This window comes from Linepithema humile, chromosome 2 (genome assembly GCF_040581485.1).
Source record: "Linepithema humile isolate Giens D197 chromosome 2, Lhum_UNIL_v1.0, whole genome shotgun sequence".
Taxonomy (NCBI): domain Eukaryota; kingdom Metazoa; phylum Arthropoda; class Insecta; order Hymenoptera; family Formicidae; genus Linepithema; species Linepithema humile.
The window spans coordinates 4,798,114-4,818,675 of NC_090129.1; the positions used below are offsets into that span (position 1 = coordinate 4,798,114).

The window sequence follows — 20,562 nt, forward strand, 5'->3', positions numbered from 1 at the left end:
TTCTGCTTCAATTATTACATGCATGTGTAAAGAAATTCGGGAAAAAACGAAAAATACTCAGTTTAGTTCTATTTGTTGTCCGATTTTAACCTTTATGCACGCGCCACGTGATTCAGATTAACTGCATCCGAGTATGCTGCACGCACAAAATTAGCTGAACGCACAAGATTGCGTACGTTAGCTGAAAATAATTACTACACAACAACGGCGCCAATCGTTTCGATCGGCTGATCTAAAAGCATTCGCATCGAGAGTAATCGCGTTTCCTGGAATTAATTACATTATAGAGGGAGATTAACCCGGACGCCGCTATGCAAATCGTATTCGCGGTTCTCCTAACGGTTGCTTTCTCAGTATGCTTTTGGATACAATGGACTCACGCAGTTCTAAAATGATTACGAGAATATACGACCGCCGGGAGTATAATTGCCGTTTAACAAGAGCGTGGCGAGCATAGAAATCCTATGCTTTCAGGGGTCACGAACACAAAGGATCCACGAGGATGTACGTTTATTCTCTCCTCCATATGAAATCAGGCACACAGCATATAATAAAGTTCGATCCGATATATTAATTCAATTATAAAATTTAATTATATTAATTTATTATATAATTCTTTATTATCATTATATCGCTTATTAATAATACAACACAAGCAAAAATTAATTATAAATTATTGATAAATTACATAAATATAAAATTCTTTATGAAAAATACATTTTCCTAAATTACTTTGCATTATAATGAGCAATATAATTATAATAAATAATTAAGTTTCGTCAATGGCCAGTATTATTAATTTTCGAATAGCGATTTCTCGCCTCTTTTTCTGGTAAATTATATGCATCTTTGCTTATAGACAAGGATCTAGAGACAAAAGTGAATTAGTTATTTCGAGATGGTTCCAAATCTCATCTCACTCTGACGCGTTTGTCTACAGACATCAACGTAACATTATTACCCAGTGTCTAAACCAATGAGCGATATTGTACCGTAACTAATCTCTCGCTGAGATATGCGCTGTATGGCGCAAATTGAATGAACGATAAGGTGATATACCTCGCTGAGAACCGCGGCGTTGTGTACCACGACATAATTAACGATGGTGTGTGCTTGCGCACTTGTACTTTTTACGCGATCAGATAACTCGTCGCGCGGAGAGCGGTAGCGTAATACGCAGATGCACTTTTTCCGACTATTAAAATCTATCATAAATGCATCACACCGTATGATAAGAAGCTTAAACTTTTGCATTCTCGCTAAATTGGTTAGAAATCATCTATGATGGTCGGAGTTCATTAACGGCCATTCCCAACGTTACAATTACTCTTTGCGACTCTGGTATGAAATTAACGCGCGACGAAATCAACACTTAAACCTATCTTATTTCGCAGCGTATATCGCCGTGTTAAGGTGACGACTGGTCATTTTCCACGCGGATATTAAGTCTATTTCATTGACTTAACGATGCCGTTAAATATGTTTTACGGACATCCACATTCTTCTCTCGTGCTATATTATACGTGTCTTTTATGGTGTTCATAACAATTGTTATTTACGACCAGCAGGTAGACGAAAATGCGTCAAGCAATAAAGAAATATTATCAAATTTTAACGTCGAGTGACGATTTTATCGCGAGAGTTGCACATCATACAATTTCGTTTTACACACAGCTTGACAAAAAATTCTCTAATAATTACGGCACGTGATATGCGTATCTGGAGGCGTTATCGACATTCTCACACGTGTTTTATCTCGGCAAAGGACGCTTTGGTATAAGTAGCAGAAAAGTTCCTTGCAAATAGGGGGAAGATGCTTAATATAAGACATCTTTTTTAAGAGTTCAAGTACAAAGTAGAAAATAGAAAGGAGAGAGAGAGAGAGAGAAAGAGAGGGGAGGAGATAGAGAGAGAGAGAGAGAGAGAGAGAGAGAGAGAGAGAGAGAGAAAAAAAGAAAGAGAGAGAGAGGGAATCTCTTTATATTTTAATCCCAATAATATTTATTCATGCGTATGTATAAAGCACTATAATTTAAAATAAAACGATAAAAATGTATTTAAAAAATATAAAGTAATAGAGATTGAATAAAAGCGTGATGATAGCTTCAATAAGAAAATATAACGGGTAATTATTTTTTTGCGCCGTTAAAATTAATAATCCTATATATTAATATTCCTAATAAAATCATCAATAATGCAAACAGGTGAAAAACAATAGAAAGAAGCATCAATTACAGCCGCAAACAATATAACATACAAATCCTAAGCTGAACTTTCTGCTTCCTCCATCTTTACTTTGCTCCCTTCAGCCTTAAAGAGGACATCTTCGAAAGAAAGAATGTCTCGCGAGAGAAACTGAACAGAATTCGGTTTTCGTCTCGGAAACCGGGGTGATTCTAAATGGATATCCAAATCACACGGAACAATGCGACATTGGTGGACATTGGAAGTTGCCAGCACCGCGCGCCGCAACGGAAGCATTGCGCCCGTCGTCCTCGTGCGCGCGGACGCGCCTTGAGAACGGGGAGCTGAATGGGGGATACATTTCTACGTAAGAGAAATCGCGCACGCGGAGGGGATGACGGTGGCCTGGTTTCATTGAACTCGCCTGCACCGCGTACAACACCTCCGTGCCGTACGGCACCCCCGCGACACCCCCGCGCACCCATGATCCCACCCGCGAACGTTCGCAGTGCGGAGAGCGGTGCGCTCGCGACGTAGGGGTCGGCGGTCGGCGCGGGGGGGTGAGGTGACCGGGCCGGGTGAGTTGAAGCTATGCATAGCCCGCGACGGGCTATATATAGGTCGCCGTTTCTATAAATAGAACCTCGGTCGCCCCCCACCAGCACCACCGCCGCCGTGGAGCCCCGCATGAGCTGCGGCGGCCATGAGGGGCGGTCGGTGCACCACCCCGGGTGTATAAAAGTTTACAGCTAAATATACAACCACCCCTACCCACCCTCGCGACCCGGCGGTCGCCGTTTCTGCTGCGGATCGACGCGCTGCTGACTGAAAATACTTCTTACCCCCGAATGGCTGTCCGCTAAACGGCAACCAGCATGATGTTACTTATCCCGCTCTTGAATAGTCGCCGTCTTGAATAGGACGGAATCTGAACTGTATTGGCCCTGAAATCGGATTTTTGGAATTGGATGTCAGAAGCATAAGAAGATAAGACGATATTTTTTTAGACAAGATGACAATGATTGCGCTTGAGATTTGCTCGATTTCCTCGACATCAATACAAACAATCCTCGATTGTTGTTCAATACATTTCGTTTACAATGATGAACAATATATGAATTCCCTCAAAGTAAGAGATCTCAAAGTAAGGGAAATCCACGGAAACGTACCTGTATCTAAAAATATTTTCTTAGCTACATCGAAGATATATAAAGTTTTCAAAATATCCCCCGTGAGATATGAAGATGAATTGTAAAATATGTGTCCTTTGCCAACAGATTCAGTGACCTGCGATGAGGTATGTCCACATACTCTTCGTTCAAGAATCCATTGCCAAAATAAGATTTAAATCCCACATATTTGGTTTTCAGTAGATTTTTGGAAATAATTTTTAGAACTTTGTGACTACAAAATCATACGTCGCTGTACAATGCGATTCAAACCACATCAGCCATGAGATCAAGTTTTTGCAACCGTCCGAGTTTCAAACAAGCGGTTTTGCGCGATACAGCGTGCTTCCGTTCTTGCGGCCACACAGAGTTTCGTATGAGCTTATTATGCAGGCACCGGCTAAATGGAAATATTTATCTCCATGACGCAACTTCTCGATCTCTATCTTTTAAGACTCCTGTTACGTTATTTTTATTTAAAAATAAAATACTTTTATTTTCATAAGCAATACTCTATTTTCTTGAAATTTATAAAGAATTTTTTAAAAATCAATCATATCAGACTTAAGATCTGGTCTAATTATATGAACAATCAGTTTTTTAATTAAAAAATTGCATGTACAAATAATTTCGCAATACAATTGTCCGAGAGAACAAAAAAATAAAATTGAAAAAGTTTATTCGATTAAAAACTGCATGCAAGCGCCAGCTCAAAGGTAATATTTTTGCTACCGGTTGCTTTTTAAGCACGTGGTTGCGCGATGCACCACATTTCCGTTCAACGCAACTTCAGAGAACTTCTTTTCAAACCCTCCCGTGTGTTGTCCTTAGTAGCTTATCTCCATCTCTTTCATACCTTACAAACTCTACGTTATTTACTCGGGTTATTATTTAGAAAAAATTTATTCTTTTGTCCACTTATATTGTATTTAATGTACCATCTAATCATTAAAAACAAGTTTTGACACATAGATAATTAGGGAAAGATTTTCTTTGTATTTAACGTGTTTCATACATTTTAAATTTAAAAAATTATTTTGAGCACACATCAAGTCGTTAATATTAACGATAATTGGTAATTATTCGTTCAGAAAGCAAACAAATGTAGATGTGATGTAGAAAGTACTTTTGTTCACTTTTGTTCATTTCACGAACATATAAAAGTAAATAGCGTGATTGCATCGCCCTTTTCGTAAGCATAAGCATATCAAATGTCAAAGGGAGACATGACATATTAATTACAAAAATATAAAACCGGAAATATGTCTATCGCAAGAATATAAATACTGACTGCTTTTTAAAAATGACAGAAAAATTCATGCTTCTCGTAGTGCGCAATCTTTTTTCGAGACTAATTTAAAATTTAACTTTTTTTTTAATAATTGAACGGAGATTCCTTTTCACATTGGTATTATATTTACCAAACTTTAAATTAGTATTCTACTTAGAAAACAAAGAACAAAGTTTTATTATTTATTAGCTATTCTGAAAGTTAGTTCTCTTCTTATTCTCAATGGCTTATAAAATTATTTAAACTACTACTTCAACATTTCATTAGTAGACAATTCATGCTATATTCTGACGTAAAAGAACACGAGTTTTTGCCCACGCTGTATAGATTCCAACTGAATAGTAATATGCACAGATTGCTTTTGCCATTTAATTCGTTATGTAAATAAATCCATCGTGTTAAAGCCATCTCTATTTTGGAATATTCTCGTTTATGTATGGCATATATAACACACGTGTTAATTGAAACTAACAGAGGACACTATTCTATCAAGCTAACATCTAAATATAAATTAAACTGCAACACAGCTGAGATCAAATATAGCACAATATGACATAATTTTGCGATATAACATAATTTATATATAACTCAATTTACATTACCAACAGTGACAAAGGGAAAAATATCGCTTAGAAACAAATTATGAAATAATATGAAAATACCTAAACATTTATTGTCACGATTTGAATTATAATTGTATTGCCAATTTCCATTATATAAATCAGTGAGTAATTTCTGTCAAAAGCAAATTTTTCCTAGTTTTAAATAATGACTTTAAGCGAGAATTTATTTGAGCAGTTTGAAGTTTTATTTATATATATATATATATCCGATATGTAGAATATACTCTCAATATATGGGGGAAGTGTCGGGTATATTTAGCAGTAAAAGGACCTCTGGCATTCCTCTCCCTTCTTTTAAATAGCCACAAAGGGTTTATAAGTTGAGACTAAGATAGTGTCTCCCCAAAATATCCACGTACAGAAATAGATATTTAATACCTCTTCTGTTTTAAGTTCAACTGTAATTGTTGTTAACAAGTAACTGATTAATCAATTAATTATTTATCGCGAGAATTAGTCTGAAATCTATATTGTTACGACGAAATGTAGAACGGAAGAAATAAAAACAGAATGAACGTGATGACATATTATGAAAGGACGTTACTAACTTAACTCCCACTTTTATTGGCAATCAACCGAAATCCTCTCCGGCTCAAATGAAGCAGCGATGATGGTATCCTAACATTTAACGTATTGATCAACGGAGAAGCAATAAATAGAGGTAGAGTGAGGGGTGTCGCGCGCGTGAGCCTGATTAAACTTCATTCTCCGCTAATGGTTTATAAATAGGCAACTTTTTTTTCTTTGCCTTCCACGCGGTCACGATGGATAAGAGAAGTGCTCCTGGAACAAGCGTCCTTCCATTCCACTGTCCTGCCTCCTCGCCTACACCACCTGCCGACCTCGCCGACATTTTCCGATATTTCCTCACCGATTTTCCTAACGCGCGGCGCCGGCATCGGCGACGTGTTTTCGCAGGAAATTGCGTATCGACACTTTTAATGGCGGCTGTTATGTGATGCTCTCGAATGCAGATTCTAGACGGCAGATAGCTGAAATCGAGGCGATGATGAAGACAACAGTGTGCTTAATATGAACGATCAAACGAAGTGCATATTCGGTAATTATTGCATTTAATTAAAAAATTTTATATGTATAATTATTATTATGTATAATCATCTTTGCAAAAATTTTCTTTTATTACGGAACGGTTATTTCTTTTTATTTCCGTGCAGTAAATTACTCACGAAATAATATTACCATATAGAGAGCTGAAATTAACTGTAAAATTCAAATATGCAAATGCAATAATTAGATCAAGCACATCACGTGCAAAACAAGCTTCAGGTATTTTCTACTATCCTGCAGAAAATATTATTTCCTTTAAAAAACTTAAAATTTGAAATATTCAGCAATTATGAATAATATTTCAATATGCACTATTATTTCATCAAAAAAATGCTACTAATTCGTCAAAAAAATATTTTGGAGTCAAAGAATTATTTTTTAAACAATGCATTATTATAATGCAAAAATTTATCTTTAGAGTACCTCATCATCTGTATTACTTAAAGTGATTATTTCATTATCCAATCGTGAGTGAAAATCGGCATTGCTCATCATCACCCCCGTAATGAACTATGAACTTTGAAATGTCACGGAGCAGTGCACACGTGCATATACAGATTCTTCTTTTCCATCCCGCACGCGGGCCCTGCAAATAGCCGTGCATAGGGGCGTAGGTCAGATCGATCGTGGGGTAAAAGTGAAAGGACGCCCCAGGGGACAGTCGAGACGACTATGAAATCGTGCATCTAGTCGGCCGACTTGGGAAAGGCTGAAAGTCGTAAGTCGAAAAAGAAATGGAGCGCCAAAATTGAGATTTGTCCCGGAAGACCGATTCGTATCGAAGATATCGCATCAAAGACAGAATCCGACATTTGTATTCCCCAAATATAAAACCGAGAAATTTCTCCTAACTAAACTCAACCACGTAATAATATTATGTTTCGACATCGATATATAATTTATGTAAAATAATTAATGTTTCATATGATCTTATCTGATCAAAAGCATCTGATGCATATGCTAATCAGAGCTGCATGTATTTTTTTTTTTTTTTTTTTCACGAAATAAATCGACTATATAAAAATCCTGTTTAAAAGGTAAAACTCAATTTCTAAAAATTTTTAAAATAAGATGGTTTTAATATGCAAAGAAGTCGTAATTGGATTTTATTATTGAAACTTGATCCATTGAACTTGATCAAACATTTCCTTCAAAAATTCTATCACATATAGTTTATAAGATTATAAAACTATATTTTGAAGAAGATTAGCACGTAAGGCGACAAAAAAATTTTGAGACTTTCTTGTAAGATTGCGTATGATTCGTATCTTTGCGTCAATCTAATGGATTTCGGCAAAGGATAAGCTTATATTTCGATTACGTCATTCCAGTGAACTCGATTTTGCTGCTAAACCCAGTCAGATGATATAGAAACACAAGGGAAAAAGATAGGGAAAATATATCAAACAAGGGGAAAAACGTTGCCCTGACAACGAAACAAATTCTCGGCCTATGTATAGTGAGTGAATCGTTCTTTAAAGTCCCGCGTCGTCTCATGTTTATCTTATATATATAGATCAATATCTAGTATCGCAAATCTAAAGTATGCTTTTAAAAAAAGATAAGTAAACACTATCCTACGTTGTAGGAACATAAAAGAATAAAAAAAACAGTAATCAAGATATTCTAAATTGATAAATAATAATATAGAAAAATGAGTTACAAGTGATTCTGGGTGGCGATAGTGGCTAATATTACATATATGCCTATTTCTCTTCAATTCAAACAATTTTTCACCCCATAAAAAATATATTATGACATGACATACATTCGCAGCGCAAATTAAAAATATAAAATTAATTCACACTAGTCAATATTACTATTTAATTGTGATAATCTTAAAAAATTTTTTGTTTTCAAAAAATTTCTTTTTTTTTAATATTAAGTGTTCTACATAATTTTAAATGATTTATAAATGATCAATAGAATAAAATTAATAATCCTGTTTCTCTATTATTTAAAATGTATTTTACATGTTTGATGAGAGACCCTTCATTTTGATGAGCTTTCAAAAAAGCTATGATTTTCAAATCAAAAGTGATAGTGGCCTGCAATTGTTCATCGTTCAACTGGGTCAACTCCGTGATTTTTTGACATATAGATGGATGTAATCCGTTTAGCCATTTGACCGATATGAAAGGTACACACATACTTTTTAGATCTCTGCATGAAACGTAGAGATTTAAAATGATATCTCGAACACTTTTGGAGGTATTCACCCGTTACACTTTTCAACTTTTGAAGATTGCGCAGATATAATTGAGTAGATTGTCAATTACATGACATTATACGTTTGTTGTATGTAAACTTTTTAGTCTTATCTACATTATCATTATCACAACTACATTGTCATGTTTGTGGATAAAATTTATTATATCGTAAAAATTTGTTCTGCAATTGGAGTTCACAATTTTCTGAATTAAAAATCAGCAAACTTATTTTTAAAATGCACAATTTTAAGTAAATGTATTAATTCGAAGAAGAATCTTGTATACAATTGCGTACATTTTTGTAAATTAAATAAAAAATAAATAAAATTTAAAAAAATAATAGTTTTTAAAGGACTAGAACAATACAAGCGCGCGCACTTATTATAGTAATTTAATAATTATAAAATCTAAATATTTTAATAAATTTTTTTAATTTTAAATAACCGTCAAAATAACCTTCGTTCTCAATCTATCAAACTATCAGAATAATCACGAAAACCAATCAACGTCGCGGAAAAGTCTCAACAATACTTTCGATACATTCGAGTATCGAGTATCTTTCATGCCTTTTTTAAGAGTGGATCGAGTGATTCTTATGAGGTGGTTATGAGGTATAGGCTTATTAATTATTAAATTATTAAATATTATAATATCATTATTATAATTATTAAATATTACGTCAGAAAATGTGCAATATACAAATAATTTCGATAAAGTTTATATATTTTTATTTAACATAGCATATTGATATATAGTATGTAATACATAACGAGGCTAAACGAAATACAGATTATTAAATTTTATTCTATCATCGTGTTGCGATGTTTTTGGTACGTGCCATCTCAATACTTTACATTATTAAATAACTTGAGTCTTGAATTTCTTTTCTTGATGATAATACATTATAATGCGAGATAATATGTGAAATATCACAAAAATATTACCAAAAACAATATTAAAAAAAAAAACATAAAGAAAACATACCTTACTACAATTATATAAAGTTGTATTTTTAAATTTTTTTTTCCAGGTACTAATTTTACTGTAGTGAATCCTTTAGCTGCCTCATAAAAATAATAATAATTAATAAACCTCATAATCACCCGATAAGGATCTTGATTAAATAAAAGTAAGGTTGTAATAGGGCAGCTCGATCGGTTCCCGATAGGGGCATTGGGTTACTAAACATCTCAGGTTCCGATCGGGTATACTCATCAGGACCCGATCACTAAGTGAGGCCTTGACTGATCAGTTCCTTATTGGGGTCTTATTAATATTTCCACTCGGAATTTGAGTGGAAATATTAATAAGACCCCGAATAAGGTCCCGATAAGGAACTGATCAGGCAAGAGTGATCGGGTCCTGATTAGTACACCCGATAGGGACCTTAGATGTTTGTAAACGCAATGTCCCTATCGGGAACTGATGAGGCTACACTATTACAACCTTATTTTTACTTTAACTAGAACAATACTAGAACAATGCTACGCGCGCGCACTTATTATAGTAATTTAATAATTATGAAATCTAAATATTTTAATAAAATTTTTTTTATTTTAAATAACCGTCAAAATAACCTTCGCTCTCAAAGTATCAAACTGTCAGAATAATCGCGATAACCAATCAGCGTCGCGGAAAAGCGTCAACAATACTTTCGATACATTCGAGTATCGATCTTTCATGCCTTTTTTAAGAGTGGATAAAACTAAAAGTCTTAATTATTACAACAAATAAGTAAATGTTAGAAGCTGTCAATCATAACCAAACTTTCATATAATATAGAAACGAACAACTTAACCCAATCTGCTTTACGTCAAAATGTTAACGAGATGAATTAACGTTGTTACTTCTAATAATTATTCAACGATTGAAAAATTAATTATTCAGAAATGGTGTTCAAAGGAAAATTTAAATTATCGTCTTTATGAGACAAGTATATGCAACTATGGTGCTAGACAAATTTCCCGTTGCAAATCTCCTCGGACAGCTCGTAAGACAAATCACGCAACCATTGTCAAAAACTATAGTGAAATACGCGGAAAAGCGGCCGTTCCTGAGAAAATACGTTCTGATTCAATTGGGACGTTTCTATTATTGGTGCGAAGACAAGATAACACAACGAAAAATACCGGCTGTAGCAAAAAGAAAGCCCGTTGATGACAGTCGCACAATGGAACTAGGAACAAAATTATTACTCGAGGTAACAAGAACAATCGCGATTATGAAAGTGATACTCTCCGCACATTTTACTCTAAATATAAAGCATTCTATATACTCGAGATATTAATGTTTTGAGCTAAATTCTGCCCGACATTCCAGGCATTAGTCTTTGGACTTTTGTGGAGTGTAATCATATATGAAGCACAGAAAGCTGCAGAGAAATCGTACATGGCTGAGCAACTGAAAATGCAGGAGCTCAGCGACTTAGAGGCGGAGAAGAATCGGTTGATGCGGCGAGTTGAGAATCAAGTAATCTTGACAAAACAGCTCAAAGGCATCATTGTGGAGTACGCGAGACAAGTCGGGTGTACTTTACCGGGTGATCCGACGGAAAAGAAAGGCGAATAGATATGCTTCGTCGACTCGAACGAAACGGACACAGAGTCATAAAAAAATCAGTCACGAAAGAATATTACTAGGACATTCGCGTCGTTAAAATATCGCATTTCCATGCGACGAGTCGCACAATCAAAAAGACTCTCCCTCTTGCGTCATCGCAATTCCCTTCCCCTGGACAAAATTGTTCGTGTTACGCTCTCGGTGAACCACAAACTGACGAGCAAGTCCGCACACCTCATGAAGCGCAGACGCCGGCAACTACAGGGTTCGAACTTTGCGCGAATATTCTTCCGTTCCCGCCCGCCTGTCATTCTGGTTGACATTAGCATTCGTTTGCATAATGAACGTTATTTCCACCGCGTCTGACTCGCCGCGACGGATTTCACAGCTCGCGAGCTCGGACAAAATCCAGTCTTTCAGCATCAAAATCGACAACGAAGGAAAAAATGTCATTAAAGTCGGAGGCAAATGCACAAATCACATTAATTCGACAAGCAAAGGGTGGATTATCGTACATCTATTCTTTCATGTTCATGTCATGAAATATTGAATAGTAATTTGTGAAAGTTTGTATAAGAATTCTGAAATATGAGAACGATAAAATTCACATTTATGTATTTTGACATAGTTTAACAACCTTTGACAATAAAAATTAAAGCATTGTAACACCTGTCACTGAATTATTAAGAACAAATCAATTGTAAATTTGTCAAAAAATTTAACTAAAAACGATGCCTGTAAAATTTATCATATAAATTAATACATAAATAAAATCATTTGTAATTAGTTCGAATAAGCATAAAATAATTGAAAGACATTAAAGTTAAAAAACAATTTGCGAGGAAATGTTTAAGAGTGTATTCTCAAGAAACATTTCCTTGATTTTCTTCCTCGTCAGATTAAGTTCCTGACTGAAACGTGCCACTACCGAAAAAGCCTTTAGGGTTTCGCCTCAAAACGTCTCGTGCAATGCGGAGACGAACAATTTATCTCGTCCATCCATATTTACACTTGAAAAAGCGTGTAATATTCATGTCTTAAATTTTGTAAACATTACATATCTATCTATGCTCGGAAATTTGCGTCTTTACGTACTACGATAATCACAAATCTTTCATTAAGAGCATATTTAATCCCAAAGGTAACTCTTGTGGAAAAGTCAAAATTTCTTTCCTGCAAAGTAAAATTATTTATTTACATAAATAATCAAATAAAAAAATTCTTCCTTTTTTTTAAATATCTTTGTTCTAAGTTATCTCAAAAATGTATGCATAAACATTCGCTAAAACATTGCTCGCTTCTGACTTTCTTTTTCAAATTAAGTCAAGTTTAGAAAAAAACATTTCAGAATGTATTTCTTATTAAATATTAAAAACAACAGAATGTACTTCGTATATACGACACGAAAATCTTAGACAGCGACATGCGTGAGGAGGGGAAACGTCAATGGCATCTCCGAGACCTCTGAGTATTCGCGAAACTCAAGAGAACATCTCGGGTTCGGTTTAAGACAGACGTGAAATTCGATATTGATGTCTCCGTGACGTCGCGACCGAGGAAACTCTTACGAGACACCCGCTTCTCGCGCGATACACACCATTTCAAATCGGGTAACAAGAGAGCGACAATGCATCGTGTACTGTATTGGCGTACGATGAATAAAAATATTGACAGGATCCCCGAGATAAATTCACAATACTAGTAGCTTCTATTCCGATAGTAGAAAGCAAAAACTTTTAAAACATCTTGTTTAAATAAAATATTTAAAATAGAGAAAAATAAATATTTAAAAAGAGATAATGTATCACACGCATCTTTCAGGCTTATAATATTATAATTATAGTGTAACGAAACTTTTAACTTTTAATTAATTGATGTTACAACAAGAAAGGAAGAAACTACGAACAATTCTGGAGCGATAAATATTAATTAATATTTATTATATCCTTCCAACAACTCTCCGTCATAATTTTTCTTAGACAATTAATCGCGATAGTTGTTTAGTGATTAATGCTCGGAAATAAACTTGCTTATGAGACTGAATAATTGTATATGCCAAATAAATAATTCTGTCGGGATTAAATGAATAAACGAACCATCTTCTTATTCATGAGAAGAGGAATAGTATCACGGCTATTACAACCGCGTGCTGAATCACAATCAGATAATTCTTTGATATTCATTCGGTAAAATGAGAACTTTCGCGATAAGGTCAGTCATCTTGCTTTAGCTACCGAGTTGTTAATAAGACGTTAATTTCCTACAAAATAATTCTTATCTCCCTCGTTAAACCAGTTGTAAGAAACATGAAGAGTGCTTGAAAAATTTACGCAAATAAATTTCAATCGATTTCAATAAATTTCAAAAGTTTTGAAAATACATGTATACATTCTTTTATGCAAAACGTTGGTTTTATCGACAATTTTCATTTAATACTGAAAACTAACAAAATTGAATATTTATTCGTAATCATTTCAATTAAGTCTTCATATTTTTTTCAATGTGTTTTATAATTTTATTCTGTTAAAAGTTAGAAATTTTACGAACAAAAGCGCTTAAAAATTGAAAGTTGTATACTATTAATATGATTGTGTTCAAGTGTTGAATTATATTACAAATTATTTCTATAGTGCAGTCCTACTTTCATATCGTACATACAACATTCATTCATTTTCTCACAAATTTGCATTTTAACTCACTTTAAACTTATAAAAGCGTTCTGCAAAAATCAAACATTCAAAATCTATCGTTTTATATCGCATTAATAAAACCAAAAATTATTTCAATCTATCTCACAAAAATTATATATTCAATATTCAAACAGATAAATGGACAGATAAAAGTGTTACCAAAATAATATGCAGAGTGTCTCAGACCAAATGGATTACCTGTTAACACTATCATTAAAGTTATTAATTGAGTTGTATAATATATAAAACAAGTCAAAAATAAAATTTAAATATCAAAAATGGCTGTAATAAAAATATTATGAGATCTATTGTTTCGTCAAAGCTAAAGAGCCACTATGAATCACAAAGCTCTTGTTAACTAGATTTTCATGGAACAATAATCCCTTTCAGTTTACTTTAATCGCATTCGATCTTAAGAACAACTTTCGTCCAAGTTCTGGTGATTAGGCCCTTAGGGATTAACCAACCAACCAATCCAGTCTCTTTCGTGTCTGTACAGCCACCGTTCTTGAGCTTCTTTAGTGCTTTTTTCGTTCAATAAGTAACGATGTCTAAAATTAGGTCAAAGCTGAGACGATCAACAATATAATCTGCGTCAAAGCTTCATATTATACTATTGATGTTGGAAATATCTAAATAACCGATACTTTCGAAAATATATAAGCTTTGGATTCTCATTTCTTATGTTCTAAATAAACATTATCGATTTTAATTGAAAAAATTAAGTTAAAATAAAAATATAATATAAAATATGGTTTAAACACAAATACATTTAAATTTACTTGATGTATTATAAAATTCTCTCTTAGATGTTCTCTGCTTATTATTTATATAACATTAATAAAGCTGTTACGCTATTTCTGTCGAGAAAGCTTAACGCATCGTATGATGTATTAAGTACTATCTTGGAAAAAGTTTTCTCTTCTTAAAAAGATTGATTTTCTATACAAAATGGCGGCCATTAACGTCCGATTAGTTTTCGTGTTCCAGTAACAAATTTTCGAACAAGATCGATCTCTCCTTTTTCTGTACAAGACATCTTGAATTAGGCCAAAGCCATTCGGGTCAATGAATGCTCTCTTCGACGTCATGACAAACGAAACTTAATCTGCGCTTTATATAGAAATATGTAGAACGCATCTTCTATCATTCTCTCCCTTTCTCTCTTCTTGTAAAAATGATATATTTTATTTTATAATTATTTATTCCTTCAGAGAAAAATATTATGAAAACTATGTTGCTCCGTATTTTATTTTGAAACTAATGCATAAATAATACAAGAAAATGTTACTTCAATTGTATCATTAATATTTATTATTTTTAATTAATTAAAACAAATTTAAAATCTTAATATATTTTTAAAAAATGTTAAGCACCTTATATATTGATATATTTTAATACTGTTTGACATGTGAAATGTTAAAAGCTATTTCCCGCTCAGAAAAAAAATAATCGCGTATCCACCTTTAACAAAGAAAGTAATTCTTAGACATTGATTTTTTTTTATATTAAAAAATATTTTCTGCTTTATAATGCATCAAAAAATTTATTTTTTATAATGTAGAAAAGTGTTCGCTTCGTTTGAAATCCCTTAGATATTATAGCTATCGCGATGAGGAAAGAAAGACGGATATCGCAGTAACTAGCGACAATCAGCGATTACTTTAACCTCTGACCTTCCTTCCTTGTGTAATTCTACGGTCGAGTGAACAAACGGCAAGATTTATGTGCGGCGAAAACCATTGAGTGCAAAACCAGCTCTTTGATCATGGTATTGCCCTTGGACTAAGGCACTAGGTAGTCAAGCCACAAAAGCGTCGCGTTAGCATGATGTAATTTGTAATGGGCCACGGCAGCTGCTAGGTTTGCATATTCAAGAAATTACTGGTTTCAGTATTGCCGAAATACACAATAGCCACTTAATGTTAAATTCGACAGATGGATAAAAAACCAGAGCAAAAATAAAAGCGAAAAACCGCAAAAAAAAAGATTATTTGTTAATCGAATAATTCATTGAGCTTGAGGCATAATACACGCCCCAGAATTAAAAGGACACGGAAAGACAAGAATGTAATACAAACAACTGAAAAAATTTGCAGATGCTGATTTTCCGCCTTTCGTTTACCGGTGTCGCAACAGTGTTATAACTTCAAATTTCGCTATTGCCAGAACACTGGCAAGCCTCTCGCAAGATCACATCGGTCACATTTCATTCAACAAAATTCAGCTAACACTTTACAAAATGTGCAGTGGTTACAACTAACAATAAGCACAATTATATCTATTTTTTTGGTAGATGAAATACAGATTTATTTAAAAACATTACGCATTTAAATAAAAAATTGCCAAAAAAAAGCATAACAGCCTTGTGTATCTGACAATATAAGTCAAAATAACGGATATTTTAAAAAAAGATAACATTTCCTTTGTTACATTAAATTTAAAATCACACAAAACAGCTAATATTGTAAATTTTAAATTTTATTTTCAATTACTTCTATAAAATCGGATCTATAATAATTAATTGCAAGTTTTTTTATTCCTAAAAAAATTTTTTTGACACACTTTTTCTACAATAATTTATTGTTAAAAGCACCAGAAAAGATTGACAAATTTCAAATTTATTTCAAGCAACATGTATTAAAAATATATATTAAACAACGATATTTTGAAAAATAGCTCACTCATTCAACAAACAAAAATTTTCAATTGGTAAATAAAAAATTTAATAGAGCTGTGTTACATTGCTCGCGGCTATTTTCAGCTGATGAGTAAAATATTTACTTAAGTGGTAAACCGGCAAAATAGCGGAAGAAAATTCAGTAACTTAAATGAAAGAAAAGACGAATCAAATCAATCATATTTATAGTTAAACATTTTGCAAATTATGGAGAATTAAAAAAAACGTAATTAAATATGTTGATGGCATAGCTCAAAAAGATTAAATTGAAAATATTGTCCAGTATCGAAAAAGTAAAGATAATAACTTGAGATGCGAAGAATGAACAGGAAATTGATAAACGGATATCTATGTTCAAATCAAACTTCGTATATTTTGATGCGAAAAAGAATCTTGTCGATGTGACATTACGCCACTAGAAATATCATTCACATCGAAGGCTCGCGTTACCACTAGTCAGAAATAAATGTCTTTTTATTACGATTCCTAGTTTTGCTATTTTTTTCACACTAAAACTATGAAACGATCCGCATAGAAAATACGTGACGCAATTTAAAATAAAATTATTTCACAATTTATTCTCCCTTATTTTTCCGCAATGCTCTAACAATTGTACAATTAAGAAAAGAATAATAATGTAATTGTTTAAGATTGCAGTATCTTGATTTCATTTCAGTTAATAAATATCAGTTGTATCGCTACAACAAAAATTATCGTTATAATTGACGTATTCACGCATGCAAATGCGTGATGATACCGGTAGTACTAAATGTCGAAACTCGTGTACCAGATTGCAATAGAATCGTCCATGCATAATTCAGGAAAATTAATTTGCCGCTTGCGTCGATTTTGCAACCACATTATCACTCTTCTCTTTACCAGTACCAAGTTCCTCACCGCATTTCCTCCATCACAGATGCAATTTAATATCATTATTAGTGGGCGTTTCTAACGTAATCATTTTGTTCGCTTAAAGGCTGTTCGTTTAAAGGCTACTGTTTACACTGTGCTATTTTTACACGATGTATTATAAGATCGGCTCAAACCCATACTCTATATATTGTACAATTCTGCATTGTGTCACATTGTCACCTGTATCGAGCCACAGAGGGAAAATGTAACAGAGAATAGAATGTTAGGTATTTATTTAGATAAAGAATGTAAAATGTAAGACAGATGGGAAAATAATAGTCGGTATATTCAAAACAAACCGCAACATTTACATAATTACCGACCTTGCTACACTATTTTGATATATTAATATGCTAACAAATTGTTAAAAATATTTCTAAATATTTGTTTTACATGGCAATGAGAGTGTTAAATTAAAAATTGTAAGACAAAACTGAATCACAAAAATATAGAAAGTAGGTAAAAATATAAAAATCCAAGAAATGTTAAAAAAATTTTTAAATAAAGATAATTTTCAACAAATTATTTATGTTGTATCTTATATTCTCTAACTTCTGTAACTATCTGTTAAATGTGTAACAGTATTTAAAAAATATACATATAAGAACTTTTACATAAAACCTTTGATATCGACAAATACGGCTCTTTGATATTTTCTGTGTCACGCAAAGGACATCTCGATATTGCTCGAAATAAGTCGAATGATTTTCAGATTCGCTTTCATGTCCCAAGACGAGCTCTTCAGAAAGTGCCGGAAATTTAAACCCCATCCCATTATAGGTGACTTCCGATATTTCGTAGCTACCACCTACTGTTATTGTAGGTATCTATCGCTATCATTATTGATGGCAATATCAAAGAAATGTCTCCACATTTTCTCACTAAAAGAACTCTGATAATCCTCCTCTTTTCTCTTTTATAAAAAAAATTGTATTAAGCAAAGAAAAACTATTCGCCAAACAACCTACGTCTATTTATGCATTAACCACCTAATTATTGTTTTAACATTTACTGAACAAGTAACTTCTCTCGAACTTCATTCGCATAATCGTTTTATTTCATACATACTGTTGTAAGTTGCGTCAATTATTTTCAATTGTGAATGTTATTAAAGTTGGTATAGACTTTGGATGACAGTGTACACGAGAACTGTTATACATAGAGAACTAGCGAGCAGTTAAATGACGAAATTACACTGTCGCGGGAATTCGCCGACATCTGTTCCCAATTTCTATGCTCTCGCGACACCACTTCGACTTTCAAAATCTCTGCATAATACTGCCGCTGTCGAGTCTCGCGTGTGGAGAAGTTCGCGTAAATAATGTATCCAGTCAGCCGAATCTCTCCCGGATTAAATCTCGTACAGCGCTTTCACGGTAACGATAACGATTACCGGTTTCACTGCGGCAACGTTTCTTCCGCACGTACATACGCGAAAAACGTATCTCTTCCGCAATGGCACGTTCGAACAGAATGTAAAATCGTTTTATCGCTCGTTTCACGGACACTTTTCGACGCATTCGTTTATCTTCCCACTTTGTCTCTTTGTGATCGTCAGTTGAACGGTAAAATTATTTCGCCGTTAGTGCATCATACTAACGCGTTTTTCTGAAAGGTGCTATTTTATGATCATCAAATGAAGCGCACGCGATAATCGGTAATTCCACTGTCGCACATGTAATTCTATATTCTAGCGCAAAGCTTTGCTGTCGCATCCTCTGAACCGGCTCGCCAAGTCCGGACAGTTCGTGCAATTAACGATTATCGATGTCATTTTATTGTATCAAATTATCCGAATCGCGTTATCATTAACCTCGTAAATTATCTACAGACGTAAATCATCTTATGATGTTGAATTATGAACTATTATTAATTAAGATAAGATAAGATATCTTGATTAATAATAGTCCACAGTTCTTGCATGCTGTCGACCACGCTATTTGCCTTCAATCTCACTATTTATCTTTAAAAAGCTACATTTAACAGTATTAAAATATTTTCTAAAAAAACACAATTTCTAACTGTCATTATTTACACGATAAATTTGTGTGCGTTCACAGAGATATTAAATAAATACACATCGTTTCTAAGCATAGTCCCTTCCTCGATACTGGTTACGTAGTTCATTTGTTCGATATCTCGTCGTTTTCATAGTCTACGAGTCCAGCCTCTTCACGCGTGCGTACGTTACAGATGACGAGTTCCAGCATCGACCACGCGGGTCCTTTTGTGTGCACGAGAACGGAGTGGCAGGCGTGAAGAGGATTGGATGGCGTTGTCGAAAGCAACTGAGAATGTTCGGCATGGGAAAAGTTAACGCGGAGGGACGCACAAAAATAGGAGAAAAAAAACTGTGTCTCGAGACAAAAATGTGAATTTTCTGTCAATGCTATTCGTAGGACCACCCTTGTCCCTAGCATCAATCTATCGATAATCAGCCAGGAGTTGATTATATAAAAAAAAAAAAAAAAAAAAAAAAAAACTAGAGACAAGCACAATATGCTTTTATATCGGCCATGTCGTTTGTTTTTTATTTAAGTGATGCAGCTTAAAGAGAAGAGGCGAATTCAGATGTTCACAAGTTTGATTGTGGTTATTATTCGCAACTCAAATAATGGAGATAATTCATTCATTGGCAAGAATAAAAAGATTTTATGGACTACATTTTTTTCTGTGTTTACACCGAGAAAAAGAAGAATAAATTGAACTGCCCTGTAAAAATATATTTATAGAAAATAATCTATTTAAAACTTCATATGCATTAAATAAGTCGCGTTCCATTAAAGCTACCTGTCAGATTAGCGCTACAATCTATTTATAGATGTAGGTTTACGCACATCCCACGCGCGATTAATAAAGGATAAAGTAAAATATATATAAACAAAAATATCTGTTAAGTAATATATAGAATTAATATAAGCACAATATAAGCATTTATATAAGAAAATAAAGCATTTATATGAAAGAAATAAACACGTTAGGAGAACGTGCTATCCATTTAGGGTCAATCTACCATAATTACTTACAGAATTAGATAATTAGACGATTGTGATATTCACTAATTAAAACTGAAATCGCCGGAATCTATTTTCACGTTCGTGCTACAGTCGAAGTTTTATTATAATAAAGTGCGCCTTCCTGCTATGGGTGAGTCCCACTTTTTTTAGGCAAGTCTA

The 20,562-nt window shown here is 33.7% G+C and overlaps 2 protein-coding genes across 4 annotated transcripts in view; one reads left to right on the forward strand and one right to left on the reverse strand.

Annotated features, from left to right (window-relative positions):
* The window catches only part of Task6 (TWIK-related acid-sensitive K[+] channel 6), an 83,967-nt gene that overhangs the window by 36,736 nt on the left and 26,669 nt on the right, over positions 1-20,562 (reverse strand). The gene's annotated exons all lie outside the window — the stretch shown is intronic.
* LOC105673842 (optic atrophy 3 protein homolog) lies at positions 9,653-12,283 on the forward strand. Its single transcript, XM_012369783.2, has 2 exons — positions 9,653-10,745; positions 10,865-12,283. Exons 1-2 carry the CDS (start codon positions 10,470-10,472, stop codon positions 11,111-11,113), a joined length of 525 nt encoding a protein of 174 aa, XP_012225206.2. The 5' UTR covers positions 9,653-10,469; the 3' UTR covers positions 11,114-12,283.